At 44.1% G+C, this 17,406-nt stretch overlaps 2 protein-coding genes across 7 annotated transcripts in view; both read left to right on the forward strand.

Moving 5' to 3' along the window:
• The window catches only part of Unc13b (unc-13 homolog B), a 174,449-nt gene extending 164,448 nt beyond the window's left edge, over window positions 1-10,001 (forward strand). For 3 of the 6 annotated variants that reach the window (XM_070009369.1, XM_070009370.1, XM_070009368.1), the window contains 15 exons: window positions 253-379; window positions 601-697; window positions 925-1,068; window positions 1,383-1,460; window positions 2,614-2,691; window positions 2,992-3,080; window positions 3,299-3,451; window positions 3,582-3,705; window positions 3,815-3,871; window positions 4,033-4,113; window positions 4,915-5,062; window positions 6,542-6,598; window positions 7,785-7,877; window positions 8,054-8,213; window positions 8,372-10,001. In XM_070009369.1, the coding sequence (XP_069865470.1) occupies window positions 253-379; window positions 601-697; window positions 925-1,068; window positions 1,383-1,460; window positions 2,614-2,691; window positions 2,992-3,080; window positions 3,299-3,451; window positions 3,582-3,705; window positions 3,815-3,871; window positions 4,033-4,113; window positions 4,915-5,062; window positions 6,542-6,598; window positions 7,785-7,877; window positions 8,054-8,213; window positions 8,372-8,657 (1,772 nt within the window). In that variant the 3' untranslated portion in view covers window positions 8,658-10,001. The remainder of the gene's footprint in view (window positions 1-252; window positions 380-600; window positions 698-924; window positions 1,069-1,382; window positions 1,461-2,613; window positions 2,692-2,991; window positions 3,081-3,298; window positions 3,452-3,581; window positions 3,706-3,814; window positions 3,872-4,032; window positions 4,114-4,914; window positions 5,063-6,541; window positions 6,599-7,784; window positions 7,878-8,053; window positions 8,214-8,371) is intronic. The other 3 variants (XM_070009371.1, XM_070009367.1, XM_070009372.1) reach the window with 1 other exon arrangement.
• A 1,830-nt stretch (window positions 10,002-11,831) lies between these two features.
• The window catches only part of LOC138818499 (phospholipid-transporting ATPase FetA-like), a 67,523-nt gene continuing 61,948 nt past the window's right edge, over window positions 11,832-17,406 (forward strand). The window contains exon 1 of the mRNA XM_070009426.1: window positions 11,832-11,907. The gene's annotated coding sequence lies outside the window, so the exon portion shown is untranslated. The remainder of the gene's footprint in view (window positions 11,908-17,406) is intronic.

The raw sequence follows: 17,406 nt of genomic DNA on the forward strand, positions 1-17,406 counted from the left end.
TTTCCTCTTCACCTTTCCACTTGGAAAGCTAAAGCTAGAAGATTATAGGTTTTATCTTAGTCTCTTTAGAGGAAGATTCTGAGAGAGTGGCTGAGCAGGGCACTGGTGGAAAGATGGCTATGAAATGGAAGTTAGGAGTTACTTGTCTTCTAAGGTATCTGATTGAGCTGCCTGACTAGATCTGCTGCCATGGGAAAGCTCAGGACCCACAGCTACTGCTAAGATCTGATCCAGCCTTCCTTCCCTCACTAGAACATGAGAAAGGCCGGCTCTGTAAGAGTGCTGACTACATGAACCTGCACTTCAAGGTGAAGTGGCTCCACAATGAATATGTTCGGGATCTGCCTGCCCTCCAGGGGCAGGTGCCTGAGTACCCAGCGTGAGTTATGTGGGCACTGTAGGTGGAAGGGTGGGAGGAACTTATGTCTTCCATACAGTTCAGTAGGCTTGTTTTTGGAACTAGCTGGTCTGGATCCTGTTGTAGAGAAAGAAGTATCAAACTATACCTTGCCTTACAGAAGATCCCAGTCTGGTGGAACTCTCAGGCACAGAGCATATACCCACCTCTAGCTTCAACCCACAGTTCTTTTCTGACTACAGGTGGTTTGAACAGTTTGTACTCCAGTGGCTAGATGAAAATGAGGATGTGTCCCTGGAATTCCTTCGTGGGGCTCTGGAACGAGATAAGAAAGATGGGGTAAGATGAGGCCTTGGGCTGAACAGAGGCCAGGGCCAGGTGTCCCAACATTTAGCTATTGGCAGAAATGCCTATGCTTTCACCAGGCTGTCTGTCCCTTGCCTGTAGAGTCCTTAGGAAGGACTTAGTGGGCCACTGAGCCTCCCTACTAGGCAGAGTTCTTTTAGACCCTATCTGCTTAAGAGAAAGGTAGCAGCTATGGATACTGATTCTGTATTTGGCCTTAGTTCCAGCAGACATCAGAGCATGCACTGTTTTCCTGTTCTGTGGTGGATGTCTTCACACAGCTCAACCAGAGCTTTGAGATCATCCGGAAGTTGGAATGCCCTGACCCCAGCATCCTTGCTCACTATATGAGGAGATTTGCTAAGGTAACCATGAGCCTTCCTGCTGCTTCCCCCTTTCTATCATCACATTCACAGACTTGAGCTCAGCCTCTCTCTGTGGTAATTTTCATGTAAGAGCCTAGTACTGCTGTTTTTCCCTTTACTGTGTTTGATGTAGACAGATGGTCTCCCTCAGTTCTATTCTGTAGTTGGGAGGGGGTGGCGGTGGTGGTGGTGGAAACGTAGCTGTTTCCTGTGAGAGCCTACCTTAGCTTCCTTAATGTCATTGTTCTTTGGTGAAAAATGAAACCTCAGATAAGCTAAAGATTCTCTTCTTTCCTTTTTTCCTCTTTGCTCAGACCATCGGGAAAGTACTGATGCAGTATGCAGACATCTTATCAAAGGACTTTCCAGCTTATTGCACAAAGGAAAAACTGGTAAGATCAGGCCCTAGGGCACTTAAGAGAAAAGGAATATGAATCCTCTTGTGTTTGAAGCTATTCTGAGATGCTCTTGACTTCTGGTTCCTTCCAGAGCTCTGCTTGACACTCAAGAAACATGCCAAAAATGAGTACTTGAATGAGTCCCTTTGAACCTCAATTTATTACTTTTCATTCTCTTACTAAGCTAGTTCTTGGATTGGTTGTGCACATACATCAGTACTAAAGATTGAACTCCAAGCCTTGCACATGCTAGGTGGATACTCTACTGTTTTAAACAGTAGCTCAGCCCCTCCCCTTTTTTTCTTTAGTTATTTTTTTTTATTTTATTTGTGAACATACTGTACAGAGGGATTACAATTACATGGGCAGGATAATGCATACATTTCTTACCAAGCATTGCAGCCTCCTCCTTTGTTTACGCTTTACCTCCTTTCCCAGCCTCCCCCCTCTCCCCCCCCACTTTAGTTATTTTTGAGATAGGATCTTATGTTTTTGTCCAGGTCAGGCTGGACTGTGATTCACCTATATATTCTTTCTGCCCAGATGGGATGACAGGCATGTGCCACTATGTTCAGCTATTAGTTGAGATGGTTGTGATGAATATTGTATTACAGGCATAAACCAACCACTGGTTTTATTTTTAACAAAAATTTTTAGATAGAACAAGTTATAAAAGGTAATACCATTAATATATGCATACCTACCATTCAGTTTAAAGGCAAAAACATTTGCTTCTAGGGGCTGAGAAGGTGGCTCAGTGGTAGAGCGCTTGCCTTGCATGCTCAAGGCCCTGGGTTCCATTCCTCAGCACCACATAAGCAAAAAGAAAAAAGCTGGAAGTGGCACTGCGGCTCAAGTGGTAGAGCGCTAGCCTTGAGCAGAAGAGCTGAGGGACAGCGCCCAGGCCCAGAGTTCAGGTCCCACGACCAGACCCCCCCCCCAAAAAAAAACAAAAACAAAACATTTGCTTCTAGTCTTCATAGTCTTCTAGTCTTCACTTGGTTCCGTATCTCAGTGCTAAGGACAAGACCTATATAATATATGAAGTCTCTGTGGCTTTGGAATAGTATGAGAGAGGGAAGTACCCCAAGTTAATGGAGCCTATGATGAAACGAGCCAAGACTTAAGGGTTACATCTGTTTCCAAGCCCTGCATCCTGATGAACAACATGCAGCAACTAAGAGTCCAACTGGAGAAAATGTTTGAGGCCATGGGAGGCAAGGAGGTAAGGCTTAGGGTTTTTGGTCACTCTACTTCCCTTTATTTCTGAGCTTCTTGACCATAGAACTCTACCCTTTCTTGATCAGAGTTTAGCTTGGGGTCTGGTCTGGCATGATCTGAGATTAGCCATAGGATAGAGGAGCAAGCATTGGGGTATGATCCTAAGAGGGAGGAGCAGGGTTGGGGTGAGGCCCTAGGAAGGAAGAACAGGGATTGGGGTGAGGACCTAGGAGAGAGAAGTACTGATGGAGGAGAAAAGAATCAAGAGAATCAGCCTAGCCATGCTCAATTCCTGCGGATACAGCTGGACCCTGAAGCTGCAGACAGTCTGAAGGAGCTGCAAGTGAAACTGAATACAGTTCTGGATGAACTCAGTATGGTGTTCGGAAACAGGTCAGTGGCCCCCAAGCACACAACTTTTACAATTGGGTGTTGTCCCTGGCCAATCCCATTCCTTTCCATCTGGCTGCAGGTATGTAGCTCTTTCATGTGCTTCTATGACTGTCCCCCCTGAAGCTACATCATAAATGTGGGAATGGGCCTGAAGGATGGGTGCTGCTCCTGGGTCAATGTGGGGGGCAAGGAGGGCTGCCCTATGAGCACATGTGTAGCTTCCAGGTGCGGATTGATGAGTGTGTTCGACAAATGGCCGACATCCTGGGCCAGGTTCGGGGCACAGGGAATGCATCCCCCAACGCTAGGGCCTCAGTGGCTCAGGATGCAGACAGTGTGCTGAGACCTCTCATGGACTTCCTGGATGGCAAGTGAGTATGATCCTCAGGACTGTCCCAGGGGGGTGAGCAAAGCAAAGAGGCTGTCAAGCTATCAGCCTTTTTAGTAGGAGCCGGCCTCCCAGACTCTTGCCCCTGCCTCACCCATTGCCTTGGCGTGTAGCCTCACACTCTTCGCCACTGTATGTGAGAAGACTGTTCTGAAGCGAGTCCTGAAGGAGCTCTGGCGGGTGGTAATGAATACCATGGAAAGGATGATTGTTCTGCCACCTCTCACTGATCAGACGGTAAGGACACCTCCCTCCCACTTATTCCCACTGTCCACTTGCCCCTAAGTCTTCATTTCCTGATGGAGTTTGAGGTTTTCTGCTTTTGACTAATCCCCTCTCTACCTAGGGCACCCAGCTGATCTTCACTGCTGCCAAGGAGCTGAGTCAGCTTTCCAAACTCAAGGTTCTTGGAGTGTGGGGTCCTTATGAGACTAGGGGAGGATATCTAGAAGGCTAAAGAGGAGGGAAGGAGAGAAACATGCACTCCTGGACTGGCAGGTAGGAGAATGATTTTCCTGACTACTCTCAGCCCTTTTGATACTACTGCTTTCTCTGGGGTTTCAGGACCACATGGTGCGAGAGGAAACACGTAATCTCACTCCAAAGCAGTGTGCTGTCCTTGACCTGGCCCTGGATACCATCAAGGTAAAGATCTTCCTTTTCCTAGGCAATCTTATTACCGTAAACACTTGGCCTCTGAAATTCTACCCTGCCAGATTAGGTATGCTTTAGGCTCTTAGCACTCCATATCTAGAGGAGAGGTCCTGTGCACTGTCAAGGATACAGAGAGTAGCAGATACTGTCCTAAGTTCAAGACACTTATGATTGGTAAGGAAATAATAAGTCTGCTCCATGCAAACTATAACTTAAGGTACCTTGGAGAAATATCTCCTACGCATCAAGTTCCCTAAGGTTCATAGGGGAAAAGATCATTTTAAAGCTATTCTCCCTTGCTGAAATGTATCTGTCAGCTGGGTGCTGGTGGCTCACACCTGTAATCCTAGCTACTCAGAAGGCTGAGATCTGAGGATCGTGGTTCAAAGCCAGCCCTTTCAGGAAAGGCTGTGAAACTCTTATTTCTAATAAACCAGAAAACCGGAAGTGGTGCTGTGGCTCAGGTGGTAGAGCACTTGCCTTGAGCTGAAGAGCTGAGGGACAGTGCTCAGGCCTAGAGTTCAAGCCCCATGACTGACAAAAAAAAAAAAAAAAGTATCTGTCACACATAACTGTACTTGGCTAAATAAACCCGTCCTCTGAACATCATCTCCAGGAATAAGGCCCTTTCCTACTGTTCCTGCCAAATACCCAATGATGCTCTTTATCCAGGGCACTGGGATTAGTTCTGTGGATGTTCCTGATTTTATTGTCTGTCAGATGGCCTCCTGTTCCTGTAAACCTCTTCTGGCTTCTCTGAGGGGGTGAAGCGGGTGTTCATTTCTCTTTCAGCAATACTTCCATGCAGGAGGCAATGGACTAAAGAAAACCTTCCTAGAGAAGAGCCCAGATCTGCAGTCTCTGCGTTATGCCCTATCCTTATACACACAGACCACGGACACTCTCATCAAGACATTTGTGCGCTCACAGACTGCTCAGGGTAAGAGCCTAAGAGCTATTCCTGTCTCCCCTGTCCATCCACTTCTAGGAAGTCAGTATTGTTTAGTCCTTGGAGACAATCTGGTTTCTTCAGAGTGTCTTTCATACTTGGATCTCAAGATCCCTTGAGTGAACCTCAGTACTTACCCAATCCCTTATCTATATCAGGCAGGAAAATCACAGGTGACTGGTAAATGTGCCTGAGATTTCTTTTTGAAAACATCAGCTGGCCATGCATGTTTATTGAGCTTACCAGGTATACTCGGTCTGGTAAGCAGGAAGAAGAAAGAAAAATCTGTAAGGAAGTCTTGAGAAGAAGTGGTTGAGACACTTGTTAGGCTCATAGTTTTGGAGGCTTTAGTGGTAGTTGTCTTAGGGAGAAATAGGGAAATCTTGCAGACTTTTCAGCATGGACAAGGTGAAGACTAAGAGGCAAACCATGGAAGCAGGTTAAGTGGACTGCAAGACCTCATGGATGATGCTTTTGTACCAGGGATCTGGCAGTTGGTTTTGTTCTAGGGATTTCTAGTCATCCAAACTTCTCTTTGCCTCTGGCCAGGCCTGTATTAACTAAGCACATCTGTAAAGAATGGCTTGAGCTGACTCTGCAGTAGAGTCCTCTTAGGAGGCACCTTCAGGCATGTTAGTTACTTCCTGTTCTAGACAATCCTGGGAGGGTTTTCTGGGGGTGTGAACCTGACGGTGTAAATGGAAGGCTTGGACCTTATTGAGCACTGAGCTGGAGGGGAGAAATCTAAGCAGCAGAATGGATGTGACAAGAGATGTGAAACTGGAACCACTGTTCCTACATCCGATCCAGGGTGGAGGAAAAGGCTGCAAAAGAATCAGTGATGTATTGGAGCTATAGCTCAGAAGTAAATCACCTGCTTAGCAAGTGCAAAGCTTTGAGTTCAAACCCCAATATCAAATCAAACCAAAACATAAAACAGCAGCAGTAAGTCTGGTTAAAGGGGTCAAGTAGAACTTTACAGAGCTGAGTACATGTACTATGTGTATCATGAGGGAAAATCTGAATTATTACAGAAAATTAATCCAGAGGTATCAAGCTGTAAGGTAGACAGAAGAAAGGAAAAGGCTGAAAAAGGTACAGAGAGGGGGTAAGAGCAGAGTTATATTTTCAGAAAGAATAATGTATATGTGTTTCCTACCTATTGTCACTTAAGAGCCTAGGAAATTAGGGCCTACAACCTCTGTCTTACTCCACTGTTCTCAGATACTCTGTCTATATTTTCTACTGCTTTTGCCAATGATTTGGTTGCTCTTAAATCCATGAAGTCTAATATGGAACATTCAGGCACTCATTCCAGTTCTTGGACTTCTTTCTTCACTCTGCCTCATCTCTGCTCCCCCAGAAAAGTACAGAGCTTTTTAAATGGCTATAACTTCTTTGACCTCTAACCATTCTTCTTTCTCTGTCTTACTGCTGCTACTACCTCTTGACTTGCCTGTCTTCGCTCAGTGCATGATGGGAAAGGTATTAGGTTTACTGCTAATGAGGACATTCAGCCGGAAAAGGGTATGTTATACATTCTGCAGACATGAATCTAACATGATCACTGACCCCTGTGAACTAGAATGAGTTGCTTATAAAGGCACTGGCTGGACCTGTTGTCAAAAGTTCAAAAGCTCCATCCTAAGTCTCAGAACTAGATGATATATAGCCTAGAAAGGGATTCTGGTTGCTGACCTCTGTCCTGTCCTGTCCTGTCCTGTCCTCAGGGCTTCCTTTCTCCCTACAATGAAAGGCTATAATGAGAGTAATCTAATTAGGTAATGTTTCTGCTGAAAGGACCTAGTAGATTGGGACTAGAGAGCTGTTCTGCAGATTTGAATAATACAAAGTTTTTCCAGAGAAGTCAGCCTCCCAGGCTGGGGCATCCAGGAATCCTGGATATGGTGGGAGGGAGCTTGATAAAGGAGGATCCACAATGTTCAATTAAAAGGCTGATAAGCCAGGTGCTAGTGGCTCATGCCTATAATCCTAGCTACTCAGGAGGCTGATATCTGAGGATCAAGGTTCTAAGCCAACCTGGACAAGAAAGTACTTGAGACTTTTCTCCAATTAACCAGCAAAAATCTGGAAATGGAGCTGTGGCCCCAGTGGTAGAGTGCAGCCTTGATTGAAAAAGCTAAGGGACAGCACTCAGGCCCCGAGTTCAAGCCCCAGTTCCAGCGTAACCCCCCCCCCCCAAACAAAAAGATATCATAAACCAGGGAACTGTGAGTTTGAAGCTAGTCTTGGCTACATCGGAAGTTTAAGATCAGTCTGGGCTACATTGCAAGATCCTTTCTCAGAGAGAGAGACACACACAGACAGAGACACAGAGAGAGATCACAAGATGGACATAGCTTCCATATAGATACAGAATTTACAGCACTGACCTGCCCAATATCTGAGAATGAAAAATTCTCCAGTCTAGTGGACAGGAGAGGTTTGAGGATCCTAAGAGATTCCTAGTGCAATTTTTTGAGAATGTTTCTGACACGCTATCAGCTTAATTTGTATTAAAATGCATAGCCTTATTCTTTATCTCCTCACTTTCCTTCTCCCATTGCTTACATAGTTTCTGTGGGTGATTGCTTCGTGCTTTAGAATTGACGGTGTGGGGAGGGGGTAGCTACCCAATCCCTCAGTTTTACCTGGAATAATTAGTTCTGAAATCCTGGAGTTTTGCAATGGGCCATCATCTGTCTGTCCTTAGGGTCTGGTGTGGATGATCCTATGGGAGAAGTCTCTATTCAGGTGGACTTGTTTACACACCCTGGTACTGGGGAACACAAGGTCACAGTGAAAGGTGAGTATTATGGACATATAGGTCTGAAATTTTCTTGTTTTTGGCCTCCTCAGCTGAAAGCAAGGGATACTCATCCTAGTCCTCCAGTTTAGCCTCCTCCAAGGGCAATATGACCTGGGGCTCAAGAACTTTGAATATCTGGGTGGATCCCTCACTGTTTTCCCTTGTTTGGGCAGTGGTGGCTGCCAATGACCTCAAGTGGCAGACAGCAGGTATGTTCCGGCCTTTTGTGGAAGTGACCATGGTTGGCCCACACCAAAGTGATAAGAAGAGGAAGTTCACAACCAAGTCCAAAAGCAACAACTGGAGCCCCAAGTACAATGAAACATTTCACTTGTAAGTTATAGGGTGGGAGACCTGAAGGACTCTGGGTTGGATATGGGAGGTGCAGCTGAACAGTCTGAGAAAGGAGGGATGGGTTGGATGACAAACTGAGATGAAGTCAGTAGAAGATTTTCAGATCTGGCTTCCTGCCTTCTGTCCTGTGCTCACAGCCTCCTTGGAAATGAAGAGGGTCCAGAGGCCTATGAGTTGCAGATCTGTGTGAAGGATTACTGCTTTGCCCGAGAAGATCGTGTGATAGGGCTGGCAGTGATGCCCCTAAGGGATGTGGCAACTAAGGGCAGCTGTGCCTGCTGGTGTCCCTTGGGCAGGAAGATCCACATGGACGAGACAGGCATGACCATTCTTCGGATTCTATCTCAGAGGAGCAATGATGAGGTGGCCCGCGAATTTGTGAAACTTAAATCAGAGTCTCGATCCACAGAAGAGGGGAGTTGAACACTCCTGGCTTAGTGCCAACCAGGTGACACCAATTACACAAATCCAAGCCAATGGGAGTGGCCAGATTAGGGTCCTTGTAGACAAGAGGCTGACCCTTTCACTAAGAATATTAAGGAAAATTTGAGGATAGTAAGAGTATGGCTTTTCATTGAAAGGATCATAAATTCCTGACTACCAGGTATGTGGTGCTAGGAGCTGAGCTACAGAAGCTACTATGGGGAGAGGTTTTCCATAAAAACATAGGGACAGGGGCTGGGGGTTTAGCCCAGCGGAGGGGTGCCTGCCCGGCGCACGCGAGGCCCTGGGTTCGGTCCTCAGCCCTGGGGGGAAAAAATAGGGACATATATTTCTGAGAGTGTCAGCTCTTCTTGGTAGTTAGCTTTCCCACTCCACGCCCTGTTCCCCCACCCCCACACCTTCTACAAACCATGATTTATCCAGTTAGACACATTAGAACAAGTTTAGAGAGTTTAAGCTTGTGCCTGATTGGCTAGGTAGTTGGTTGAGCCTTACAGGTATTAATGGGCCCTGTAATCTATACTGGATAATGGCCAGAGTAAGGAGCAGACAGAGTAGAATTCAGCAGAACTGTTTCTGTCTTCAGTGAGAAACAAGGCCTTGAAAGTGAACAAAGTAGCTTCTAAAAAACAGCTGTGCTAATCCCTTCCCTCAGAGTATATCTGTTATTAGTTCAGTTTCACATGGTGCTTCAGAGCCCTGAGCAGAATATTTCTTTAATCTTAGGAACCTGGGGACATTTTTCCAGAGTTCTCATTCCTGTATGGAGGAAAGTGACCACTTAGCACATGAGAGGGTATTCTTATATGTACAGACATTAGGGCTAGCTGAAGTATCCAGGAATATTTTCCTCTTGAGTAGGCCCTGAATAAAGCCAAAAATTGTGAAAGCCAGGCTAGGAAGTGTTTTCCTTGCCTATGGCCACTGCCTTCTGGCTATCCTCCTTGTAGAAAGAATCTAGCCTTTGGCCTTTCTCTCTGTCATGAGATCAGCTGCTATTCCCCTCTGATGCTCACTCACATAGAAGATACATGGACTCTGATACCTGTGTACAAGCTGGATGGGGGTGGGGCTGGACATTCCTTGGAAGATTCAGACACAAACTCAGCTTGGATTACCAGGCCCTTGCTCAGAGATGTGACATGGTCCTTGGATTTCCTCAATAGCAGCATCCTGAATTTACTGAGGACTCAGCATTGTCCACAGCTGTACCTCCAAAACATGAAAGAAGAAACAAAGCCTTTTTGCTGTTTTTAATTATGGTATATGCTACTGTTACAAGAGATTATAGGATAGTCTGTAATAAATTATCTTATAGCAGTCTTTGGAATCTGGTAATTCTGTGAGCGTGTGGAAAGCCATAGAAATGACTGGCCTGTATAATGATAACCTTTGAATGGCTTCTGCAACTTCATACTCTACCTCCTTGTCCCCACTCTCTACCAGCTAAGTGGTTAAATCTAAATTGGTTCTGAAAATCCACCAAGAAGAATAGCAGCTATTGGGCTAGGAGCTTGGCATTTACCTGAGAGCACCAATATGAAAAACAAAATCATGGGACCTACAGCATCCGCTTCCTGAAAAAGCTCCAGAAGAGAAGGAGACGATGTGAATCATAGAAAAGAAGCCTATTCCTCTTTGTGGGACCATTAGGACCACAACTGGGGCTGTGAAAGAAGGCAGAGTTCTCTTGGGGAAAGGTGTTCTATTGGGGAGGGTTAGCCAAGTATTGGGCCTGCAATAGATGGGACGGAAGGTCAGGCCTAGGAGTGCACACAGATTCTTTTCAGGGAAGACAGCTGCAGTAGAAATATTACTTTCAAGGGGGAGGAAGGTAAAAGTGATGCATCCTGACATAGGAATCAGAAAGAGCTGAACAAGAAATTTAGGTCTCACCTACTCAGCCTGCACTATCACCATCTGGGGCAGGAAACCAGCTCCATTTCCATGCCTTGCTAAATAAATCCTTACAGTTCAGTTGCCAAGTCATTTAAAAACTTCCTCCTCCTCTCTCCTCTCCTAAACTTCTCACCTTCTGTCATTTCTGCATCAAAATTACCCCTTGGACCCACTGTTTCTTCTCAGTCCCCACTACAAAAGTAGCTTTGAGTTCCACTCTTGCGGATTAGTGTAATAGTCTTCATCTGCTCTCTTCCACACTCCCTCTCCTTTTTTTTAGTTAATAAGTTTTTTTATTGTGAAAATACCGTACAGAGGGATTACAATTACATGAACAAGGTAATGAGTACATTTCTTATCAAGCATGTTGCCTCCTCCTTTGTTTCCCCTTACCATCTCTGCCCTCCCATCTCCTCCCCACTCCCTACTCCTCCCAGCCAAAGTTGTAAAGTTCTTTTTTTGACATAACATCTTGTACATCTCATTGTGTCAATGGGTCCACCTGTATCCTTATTTACTCCCTCTCCTTTTAAAGCTATTTGATCAAGCCGCGCACTAGTGGCTTAGGCCTATAAGCCTAGCTACTCAGGCAGCTGAGATGTAGGATTGCGGTTTGAAGCCAACCCAGGCAGATAAGTCCTTAAGAATCTTACCTCCAATAAACTACTCAGAAAAGGCTGAAGTGCTGTGGCTCAAGTGGTAGAGTGCTAGCCTTGCGCACAAAGACAGGTTCGGGCTCAAGGACAGGCCCGGGGCCCTGAGTCTAAGCCCAGGACCGACACACGAAAAAGTTTTATGATCACCCATATCCTCTAGGCTGAAAATCCATTCTGCAACTATTGAAGCACTAGCTTTAAGTTCCCCAACACGTGCACCTGTACCACAGGTGCCTCGTGGCAGAATGTCTGAAAGCTCCATCCCCTGCTTAGTCTCTGACATCTCTGAGGCACCAATTTTGAGCCCCTCTGCACAACAGTCTACACTGCAATACTTGTCTATCTCCCCTCAACAGCCCGTGGTCTACCCAAGGCAGAGCATGAATACTTCATCCCATGGTGATTTCTGAGATTGATCAGCACTCAGACACTTCAAAGCCAGGCCAACAGCCCCTGGGGACCTAAGGAAGGCTTACTGGCCAAGAAGGGTGGGCACCGGGTGAGGGGGGCGTGGCTGGCTCGTGGGAAAGGGGGTGGGGTAGGGTTCTCTTAGGGCGGAAGCTGTGGCTCTGCAGCGCCTGCGCACAAATGTGCGTTACGATGGAGGTCGCTGGGGTCGACGGCAGTGCAGCGACGGTGAGCAAGAAGCGCCCAAAGGGGGCGCCAGAGGAAAGGTTATCTCTTTCTCCCTTTATCCTTGGAGATTGTATGACTACTCCTTTTCTGTATGTCCTTGTCTATCCTACTTCTTGAGAACTGTTTTCTTATTACTCCTCCAGATATTGCTCTTTCCCAGTACTCGAGTGTTTTTGTTTCCCAGACATTTGTAGACAAGATATATTTGCCCAGATGCCTAGTCTTGATGCGCAGAATAACTCCCAAAGGGCACACATTTGTCCAATCATCTTCATCATAGATCACATGATGGTAAAGCTTCTCTGCCAGAAGTGCAGGCTCCAGAGTCTCAGGACCAGACCGTAGGCTGTGCCTAATCAGAATCAGTATACAGAAGTGTCTTTAATAGTGGACATAAGTGTGTTTAATCTACCTAGTCATTGTGAATATTCAGAATAACTTCTTAAATGATCCTCCTATACAGAAAGGCAGAGTTGAATAAGCAATATAAAATAGCAAGAATGGTAAAGCAGGAGTCCAGTATACTGGACTCAGCTCTTCCTCATTAAAGTTAGGAAACCTAGAACTTTTAGCTTCCAAGTTTCTTGTAGTTGTCACCTAGGAATAATAATTCCTGCCATGTCAACATTAGAAGGATCAAACTGGCTCATATACATACAGGACTTTTGCAACTATACATTTACTCTGCATGTGTAAGGAATTTTTTTTATTATAAATGACCCTGTGAGTTCTGATTAACTTTTTGTGGCGGTACTGGGGTTTGAACTAAGGACCTTGTGCTTGTTAGGCAAGTGCTTTACCATTTGAGTCACTTCTCCAACTCATTTTGCTTAAAAAAAGATTTGAGTCTTGTGGAGTTTTTGCTCAAAGCTAGCCTGGGCTGGTATCCTCCTATCTGTGGCCTTCCATGTAGCTAAGACCATAGGCACATGCCACCGGTTTATTTGTTGAGATGGAGCTCTTACATTTTGCGTAGGCTGCTCTCAAACCACAATCTTCCTGATCTCCACCTCCATCCACCTCCCACATAATTAGGATTACCATACCTGACTCTGATTAGCTTTTAAGGAATTTGTCTTGCTGATTCCCAGGTTTGAACAACAGATGCTTGTTGAACATTTACTATGTGTCTGGTGTTCGTTTAGGCACAGTCTAGCATTGAATAAATGACAACCCTCATAAATTTGGGAGTGATCAGCATATTAATGGTTACTAAATATTCAGTGCAGTATAGCACAGTGAAGTAGTGGGATGAATCTTAATCCCAGATATAACTGTATAGTGGTGTGAGACCTTTTCTTTATGTGAACCTGAATCTCCACATCTGTAAAATAAGTACATTAAATAAGGCTTAACCTCTAAGGTTCTTTCCAACTGAAATATATTTGTCCTCTGAATTCTAACTGCCAAAATTCTCTACTAATAAGCTCCTAAAGAACTTATTGCTCACTGGGATGACCTAACTCACAAAGCTGAATAGTCATAGAACAACAGGGATAACAGAGGGCTAATGCTACACTGGATTTAGCATAGCTGTGGTAACAACAGTGTTAAGCTGTAAGTAGTCATTATATAGAAACAATTTATGAAAGACCAGGAAGGATGGGAAGATTTGAGGTAGAGGAAGGGGAGGAAATGCTTGCAGATATTAGAAATTGAATGGAAGCCATAAAGAGAAGGAAATGTCTTTTATTATTTTTTCTCATGTACTAGCAGAAAAACAGTATTCCAAAGGGTCCAACTGAAGAGAATTTTACCAAAGGGTAAAGAGGCCTGATCAATGTTTAAGAGATTAACAAGGAATGGTGAGACACAGGGACTAGCAACAGTGGCAACTCACTAGCACCTTAGTTCTGAAGAAGAAATGAAGGGAGGGGTTTCACCAAAGCCCAGCTAGAGCTACAACACTGAAAGAGGGATTTCCAGACAGGAACTGTTGTCAGAAGTACTAAGCAACCACTGCAAAAACTGGGCAAGGCAGAGAGGAATAAATATCCTAAACTTTCTCTCTCCTCCTGCCCTCCAGTCTCCACAGAATTCTAGGGGCAAGAGTCTGGATGATGCAACCTGTAGAGGGCAGGTTCTGAGAGCAGGATAGAGGGAGTTGGGAATTGTAAGGAGAGGACAGCAAGCAGTATTTTCCTAGAAAAGGAAAAGTCACCACTATGGATGCTTTCCAAGAAATTCTTCCCTCTGTTCAAATGTAAAATCTATCTCACTCTCATCTAAGTATGCAGATGGTGATGCCTTTGTTCCTGACACATAGCTATACATCTGCCAAGGGATTGATAATTAGAATATGCAAAGATTTCAGAAAGATAAACTCCAAAAAATAATAGTTCAATTCATAAACAGGAAATGATTTGAACAATTTTATTTTTAAAAGTATAATTGGCCAATAAACCCATGAAGAAGGGGCTGGGAATGTGGCTCAGTGGTAGAGTGCTTGCCTTGCATGCTTGAAGCCCTGGATTTGATTCCTCAGCGCCACATAAGCAGAAAAAGCCAGAAGTGGCGCTGTGGCTCAAATGGTAGAGCACTAGCCTTGAGTTGAAGAGCTCAGGGACAGCGCCCAGAGTTCAGGCCCTCGAACAAGAACAACAACAGCAACAAAAAAACCATGAAAAAATGTTCAACATCCCTGGCCATAAGGGACATGCAAATCAGAACAACACTCAGATTCTATCTTACTCCAGAAAACATAGCTATAATCAAGAAAACAACAGGGCTGGGAAGGTGGCTCAGTGGTAGAGCACTTGCCTTGCATTCATGAGGCCCTGGGTTCGATTCCTCAGCACCACATAAGCAAAAAGAAAAAAGCCAGAAGTGGTGCTGTGGCTCAAGTGGTAGAGCGCTAGCCTTGAGCTGAAGAGCTGAGGACAGTGCCCAGGCCCAGAGTTCAGGCCCCATGACCAGACACCCCCCCCCAAAAAAAAGGAAAACAACAAAAAATACTGACAAGGTTGTGGGGTGACATAGGGAACTTGTATGTACTGCTGATGGGAATGTAAATTAGCATAATTTCCACTATGGAAAGCAGTGTAGTCGTCCTGAAAAAGTAAAAATAGAACTGCATATTATTCTGCTATACCACTCGGGCATAAATCCAAAGAATGTAAGCATGCGATAGAAATACTTGCAGGCCCATGTTTATTACAGCATTATTCCCAATAACTATGAAGCAGCCTAGATGCCTTATAACTGATGAATGGATGAAAATGTAGCATATATAAACAGTGCAGTATTGTTCAGCTATAAAGGTAAAGGAAAATGGATGGAACTGGAGATCATCAAAGTAAACCAGGTTCAGAAGTATAAAAATCATGTTTTCTATCATGTAGCATCACACCATAAATATGTGTATACACATGTATATATCACATATATACATACGTGTGACTAATTGTGGGACTATTTGAGGGACAAGCAGAAGGAAAGGGAAAGAGAATGATAGGGATGAATAATACCAAAATACATTGTTTATATGCAAAAAGCACAAATTAACCCACTGAAAGCTGTTGAAAATAAAGGAGGACAGGGAAAAGAGAGAGAGCAATAAAGGCAACTGATCTGTACAATATATGCATATATGAAATACTGTGATGAAATCACTTTGTACAGTTAGTACACACTAATAATAAAGTATCTTACACAGGCCTGATACACACTGGATACCAAATATGTATTAGTTCTTTTCTTAAATGCCTAAATGGCTGTTGCTCTAAATGCCTTTTCTAATCAAGGTTTCAAAGTCTGACTAAAAGTGAGTAAATGGAGAAAACAATGATGAAGTCAAAGCCTACAGGGTATTGAAGCCCCTTGTAATAGTTCTGGTTTTTAATGGGACTAAGCGTCTTACAAGTTTGGGTCTCCAAAACAATTCAGTGTAGGATTCAGACTTGATTTGACTCTGATTGCTCCTGGGAATATTTTTTTTCTGCAAAAGGGGAGGTAAAATTACAATTATGGCAGCTAGGGGGGAAACAGAGGCAGAAGATCTCTATTTCAAAGCTAGCCTGGATACATAGTAAGATTCTGCCTCAAAAACATAAACAGGTCCTGAGGATGCAGCTCTATAATAGAGAGTTTTCCTAGCGCATTACAAGGCTCTGAGTTCAATGTCTGGTGTTGGGAAAAAAAAAAAAAAAAAACTGTAATGGAAGGTTAGGGAAATTACCAGAGAGAGAGGTTCCTAAGCTCACTAAGCAAAGGTTTTTGTGAAAATTTTGTCTGGGCTGGGAAGGTGGCTCAGTGGTAGAGTGCTTGCCTTGCATGCCTGAGGCCCTGGGTTCGATTCCTCAGCACCACATAAGAAAAAAGAAAAAAGCTGGGAGTGGCGCTGTGGCTCAAGTGGTAGAGCACTAGCCTTGAGCTGAAGAGCTGAGGGACAGCGCCCAGGCCCCGAGTTCAGGCCCCATGACTGGACCAAAAAAAAAAGAAAATTTTGTCTATCAAATGTATTAAAAGGAGCAAGCTAGAGTTAAAATCGGGAAGGAAGAGTTTGGCTTATGTTCTGGTGTTGCTGTTTACATTCCTTTGTTGAGCCTAAGTTTTTAGGTAAATGTTGAACACTTCTGCTTCATGGTCAAAACAGGCAGTTGACATGCCTTTCTGTGTTTATATCTACTGCCTCATCTTGATTTATAGGAAAAAAATCTTTAAAAAATACTTTAGCTAGAAATAATAGAATATTGCTGTTATTTTTGTGAAGAAAATAAATTTTGTATAGTTTATTTCAATATAAATAAAATGTGAGTTTGGGTTGAAAACTACAAAGTTGAACTCGAGGTTATTACACAGTCCTTGGTTTTAACAGCTGATGGTATTCACACTTCAGTGTAATGCTTGAGTATTTTTTTTACAGGAAAGTGAGGGGAATGTTCTATTTAAAAGCTTGAGGCAGACAGGTAAGTGATTTAATTTTGAAACCTTATAAAACAGAAAATCATGCTATGATAATCGTGTTGGAAATGGTTTTTGAAAAGCTAAAGGTGAGATATGTTCTAGTCTGTGAGTCTCTGGCAGAGACATGAGATCCAACAGACTATCTCTGTTTATTGATTTATTGAGATAATTGACAAATCATGATTTAAAACCTCTCTCCTCTCTTTTTTTGTTGGACACTGAGGTTAGAACTCAGAGCCTTATCTTTGCTCCACTTACTTGGCTAGTTTTCTACCATTTGAGTCATGCCTCCAGTCTGACTTTTTGCTGGTTATTTTAGAGAGAGAGTCTCAAAGATTTTTGTGCTCAAGCTGCCCTCAAACTGCCATCCTCTGGATCTCAGCTTCAACCGTAGCTAGGATTCACTGGTGTGAGTCACTGGTGCCTGGCTGAACCTTCTCTTCTCTTTATAGCTCTTGATTTTTTCAAGTGACAATGGTGACGGTGGTGATAATGGTTATTGCAGTACTAGGGTTTGAGCTTAGGAATTTGCTTGCCAGGCAGGTACTTCACTACTTAAACCATATTCAAAATCTTCTTGGCTTCTGTTATCTCTTCACTAGGATCTTGCTTTTTGTCTTGGGCTGATGTGG

This window comes from Dipodomys merriami, unplaced genomic scaffold, assembly GCF_024711535.1.
Source record: "Dipodomys merriami isolate MVZ:Mamm:240054 unplaced genomic scaffold, mDipMer1.0.p SCAF_11, whole genome shotgun sequence".
Lineage (NCBI taxonomy): Eukaryota > Metazoa > Chordata > Mammalia > Rodentia > Heteromyidae > Dipodomys > Dipodomys merriami.